General features: G+C 43.1%; 1 protein-coding gene across 1 annotated transcript; it reads left to right on the plus strand.

The window, feature by feature from the left end:
- Nucleotides 1-3,815: 3,815 nt before the first annotated feature.
- On the plus strand, nt 3,816-4,961 carry LOC129780045 (serine/arginine-rich splicing factor 5-like). Its single transcript, XM_055787928.1, has 2 exons — nt 3,816-4,642; nt 4,748-4,961. The coding sequence occupies exons 1-2, from the start codon at nt 3,816-3,818 to the stop codon at nt 4,959-4,961; spliced, it is 1,041 nt and encodes a 346-aa protein (XP_055643903.1).
- The last annotated feature ends 365 nt before the right edge of the window (nt 4,962-5,326 follow it).

Raw genomic sequence — 5,326 nt, forward strand, 5'->3', positions numbered from 1 at the left:
TTCTCAGCTTGAAGCACAGGATGTTGCATTTGCGTTCGGCGACTACAATCAGTCTGGTTTAGTGTGGAATATCCCGTCGAATGCTCCACCTTCTGTTGACTGCTCACGATCACGTTTTTCGACTGCTTCCTCGGCCTTACTCGATGGATTCTGTTTCCATGGTCTAACGCAGATCAATCCAGTGCCGAACAGGAATGGCCGCTTGCTCGATCTAGTGCTGGCGAATGATGCTGCTTTATCGAGGTGCTCGATCACCGAGGCTGCCGATCCAGTTACTCCGCTCGACACCGATCATCCAGCACTAGAAGTTGACGTCAATCTACCGACGCCAACTGGATTTGAAGATGTACCAGATCTGACTTCCTTCAATTTCCAGAAAGCTGATTTCGCAGCATTACATCAAGCTATAGCTCAAGTCGACTGGGAATTTCTGGAGACCATCGAGGATGTGGATGCTGCCGTTGCCAGGTTTTCTGATGTCATGACCCGTATCATCGTTGATTGCGTTCCTGTGCGGAGGACTGCACGGAGACCAATCTGGGGCAATAGACGACTGGGAGAACTCAAAAGATTGCGATCCTCTGCTCTCCGGCGTTTCTGTAGGTTGCGCTGTCCGTTTGCTAAGCAAGAGCTGAACCGAACGAGCAACGAATACCGTTTGTACAATCGCTTCCTGTATAAACAGTATACGAGGCGTATGCAGAAAAATCTCCGTAGAAACCCGAAACTTTTCTGGTCCTTTGTCAACTCCAAGAGAATGGAAAAAGGCTTGCCCGTGAACATGTTTCTGGTGAACCACTCGGTTAACACTGCACTCGAGAAATGCAATCTTTTCGCTACTCACTTCAAGCGAGCATTCAATTACCGTTCGTCCTCCGAAATGCAAGTTGCTGCCGCCGTTAGAGACACTCAAACCAACGTATTGAATCTTGACATCTTCCGAGTCACCAGCGATGTTGTGGAGGCTGCGATCCGCAAATTGAAGTATTCTTTGACTCCCGGTCCGGACGGTATCCCTTCTTGTGTACTCAAAAAATGTGCGCCAAGTCTTGCCTACCCTTTATCGGTTCTATTCGACACCTCTCTACAGCAGAGTATGTTTCCTTCGCTATGGAAGCAGTCAGTGATGTTTCCAGTACACAAGAAAGGAGACAAACGTAACATAGAAAACTACCGAGGAATCACATCACTTTGCGCCTGTTCAAAAGTTTTCGAAATCATTGTCAATGATGCTGTGTTTTCCTGTTGCAAGAACTATCTGTCAATGGATCAGCACGGTTTTTTCCCAAAAAGGTCTGTCGCAACCAATTTGGTCGACTTTGTTTCCATTTGTCTGCGCAATATGGAGCAAGGTACACAGGTGGACGCAGTGTATACGGACCTCAAGGCTGCTTTCGATCGCGTCGATCACAAAATCCTTCTAGCAAGGCTGAACAAACTCGGGATTTCATCAAGACTAACGACATGGTTGAACTCGTATCTGAAAGATAGACAGATGTGTGTCAAAATCGGACCTGCACAATCTGCGACATTCTCTAATCCTTCGGGAGTGCCTCAAGGAAGCAACCTAGGTCCATTGTTGTTCTCACTATACATCAACGAAGTATCCTTGATACTTCCAACTGGGTGCCGCTTATTCTATGCTGATGATGTGAAAATTTATATGGCAATCAGGAACGCACTAGATTGCCATAGGCTTCAGGATCTGGTCAACCGCTTTGAAGAATGGTGCTTGAGGAATATGATGTCGCTCAGTATCTCGAAATGCAGCACTATTTCGTTTCACCGGAAGCTCAAGCCAATAGTGTTTAACTACTCCATTTCTGGTCAAGTTCTGTCGCGAGTGAGCCACATCCGTGACCTTGGAGTGACCCTTGATAATGCGCTCAGTTTCCGACTGCACTTCAACGAAATTATTGCTAAAGCCAACCGGCAGTTGGGATTCGTTCATAAAATTACAAGTGAATTTCGTGATCCACACTGTCTTCGATCTCTATACTGCTCGCTAGTTCGATCTACACTGGAGTTTAGTGCAGTTGTCTGGTGCCCGTTTCAAACTAACTGGATTTGTAGGATTGAGTCTATTCAGCGGAAATTTGTGCGACATGCTCTCCGGAATCTTCCGTGGCAGGATCCACTAAACTTGCCACCGTACGAGGCTCGTTGCCAACTCTTGGGACTGGAGACGCTGGAAAGGAGACGTTTCAACGCTCAGGCTATGTTTGTCGCCAAACTTTTGACCGGAGAAATCGACTGCCCTGCACTGTTGGAGCAAATTAATATGTATGCGCCTGAACGTATTCTTCGTACCAGAAACTTTTTGTATCTTGAGGGACGCAGTGTGAACTATGCGTTGCACAATCCTGTTCGTTTTATGTCAGTCCGTTTCAATGATGTGTTCGACTTATTTGACTTTAATATCTCTTCGGACACCTTTTACAGACGACTCACTCGTAGATGAAATCTTTGTATTGTTTTATTTTGTTGGACCATTGTATTTTGATTTAGTAGTGTCGTTTAGTTTTAAGAAAATCATTAAGACCAAGTGTGAGTCAGATGGTTTAAAGAAAAGAAATAAAGAAATAAAGAAATAAAGAGCTGGAGCTGAAGCGAGAGCGAGAGCGAGAGTGGGAGATTGAGGGGGCGAAGAGAAAAGGTTTGCAAATTTTCTTGAGAGGGGTTTGTTGAGGTGGGTGAACTCTTCCTCGGAAGAGACATCTTCTGAGGGGGGAACGCGTTTAAGCGACTTCCCTGCTCCCGTGGCCAGGGAGGAGGTGACAGTGGATTCAATCTTCATGTCAACAGACCTCGATTTGGCATGGAATAGCTGTAAAGATATACAAAATTTGCTGAAAAAGTGACTTTTCAATTTTAAATCTTTCCGAATGATTTTTATATTTTTTTTTGACATATAAACTTGTAACAGACTAAGACTCATCAAACCTGATACAGACTGTTCAAGTCCGTAGCTCCGCCCTCGAGTGAGCCGTGAGGTACTGGCACCAAATCATTTGTATTTATATAGATTATTACACATGAAGATCTTATTTGTCATATTATTTAAGACATTTTATCATATTCGTGTCATACATATTTTCCCATCATTCAATTCATTTTCAAAGTAATTCGATACAGTTTTTTGTTAGTTCATTGTGATTCAAACGCGAGAGTTTTACACATCATTTGGCACACATTTTTTGTATGTTAAAATTAATGTTGAAAATTTGCATTTTCGTACATTGTATACGTTTTCAGATTATTTCTAAAAATCATAGAAACAAGCAGTTTGAGTTGTGTGGAGCGAAAACTAAATTATTTCATATAATGAATAAAATAACATCATGGGAGCACGAAAGAGCATGGTTTGTTTTCATCGAGGTTTTTAACATAAACTAGGTGTTTTCCGACATCTCGCAAATTTTTGAGACTGATCATGCTTATTAGATTACACAAAATTCTCGAAAAAATGCATAACCTGATACAATTGCACTTTTTTCGTTACATTACGAGCGTTGATTCTGGGTAGGATTTTTAGTCAACACAAACCAACAACAAACCCACCAACGCGAGAGGTAACACAACAAAAAGTGTTACCTGGTCTAGTGTACTCATTTAAATGATTATATATACCGCAAACTCTGAATAATCTACCCGACCATAGGTAGCAATTCGAGATATTAATCCATATAAAAACTTGCACTCAAGCTAGCTTCACCAGACAGTTACTGAATATTCCGCAGATTTAATCAACAGTTTTTAGAAATTTGCATTATCAGTGACCCATTGTAAATAAATCTACAAGAAAACAAGTGAAAATGGCTGGCTCACGATTGTACGTTGGTGGTATGCCCCGTGGTACACGGGAACGTGATTTGGAACGGTTCTTCAAAGGCTACGGAAGAATATGTGACATCATGATTAAGAACGGATATGGCTTCGTTGAACTCGAGGACCGCCGAGATGCGGACGATGCCGTCTGTGAATTGGACGGTAAAGATCTACTGGGCGAGAGAGTGTCCGTCGAGCAAGCTAGAGAGAGACCCCGTGGAGGCGTTGTACGTCGGGGTGGACGCTCTGGAAAAGTCCGTAAGGGATCTCGTAACGGACCTCCGAGAAGGTCCAAGTATCGTGCGATTGTGAAGAATGTCTCATCAAGTGTTAGCTGGCAGGATTTGAAAGACTACCTTCGTCAAGCCGGGGAAGTCACCTATGCCGACACCCATCGGCCAAGGAAGAATGAAGGAATAGTAGAGTTTGAGTCGAGGAGAGATATGGAGAAAGCGATTGATGAAATGGACAACACAGAATTAAATGGCCGTCATATTCGGTTGATGGTGGATGACGGTGCCCGCAGCAAGCGTGGTTATTTCCGTTCGATAGACAGCCGATCCCGATCACGATCGCGTCGTCGTTCTCGATCACGATCTGGTTGTTCTTATCGCACGCGTTCAGAATCAAGGTCGTCGTTCAGATCAGTGTCGCCGAAAAAACGACGCGATGAACGACGAAAACGCCATCGTGAAGAGTCTCGTTCGCGCTCACGATCGATCAATGGCGATGCGAAGAAGTATTGTTCTCGGTCACGTTCAAAGTCCCCACGATCCAACCTGGAAAACAGCAAATCACGCTCTCGTTCTCGTTCGTCAGTACAACTTAAGGATTCCAAGAATGAAACACTACACCATCGCTCTCGTTCAGGTTCAAGCAATCCCGATGTAAAATCTAGTTTGCGTGATCAAAAACAAAGCAAGAATACGTTCCGCTCTCGTTCGCATTCCAAATCGGAGCGTCGTTCATACAATCGTTCAAAATTAAGAGACAACAAAGTTCGACCCCGTTCAAAGTTCTCCTTGCGCTCCATCTCTCGATCTTCTTCACGTTCCAATTCAGGCTCTAGAACTCGATCCGTATCTCGAGATGACAAAAATCGGTCCCATTCACAGGGTACATACAACATCTAGAGGAGATGAGAGTCTGACCGAAGCATTGCTGACAAGAATGAATGAAGTTGTACATGTTTAGTTACTTAGTTACTTTGATTTTGGCAAATAAAGATTCAAAAATGAAAAATGTAAAACATATGTTTAGTCATTTCGTGTCACCCTTTCCCACTAGCTTTTCTATAAATGAAACACTTTCGTCGATTTATGGAATTATTGTTCAATTGTACATAAATATTTTGTTCAAGGAGGTAAGTACCGGTAAGTTTCTTAGTTTTCAAAAAATAAACGCTTTGTTCTACAAAAATGATTACAAATTTAATATTCAAAGTATTTGCCATCGGTAGTCACAACTTCCCATCTTTCTGGCAATTCACGGATCCCTT

The sequence above is a fragment of the Toxorhynchites rutilus genome, chromosome 1 (genome assembly GCF_029784135.1).
Source record: "Toxorhynchites rutilus septentrionalis strain SRP chromosome 1, ASM2978413v1, whole genome shotgun sequence".
Taxonomy (NCBI): domain Eukaryota; kingdom Metazoa; phylum Arthropoda; class Insecta; order Diptera; family Culicidae; genus Toxorhynchites; species Toxorhynchites rutilus.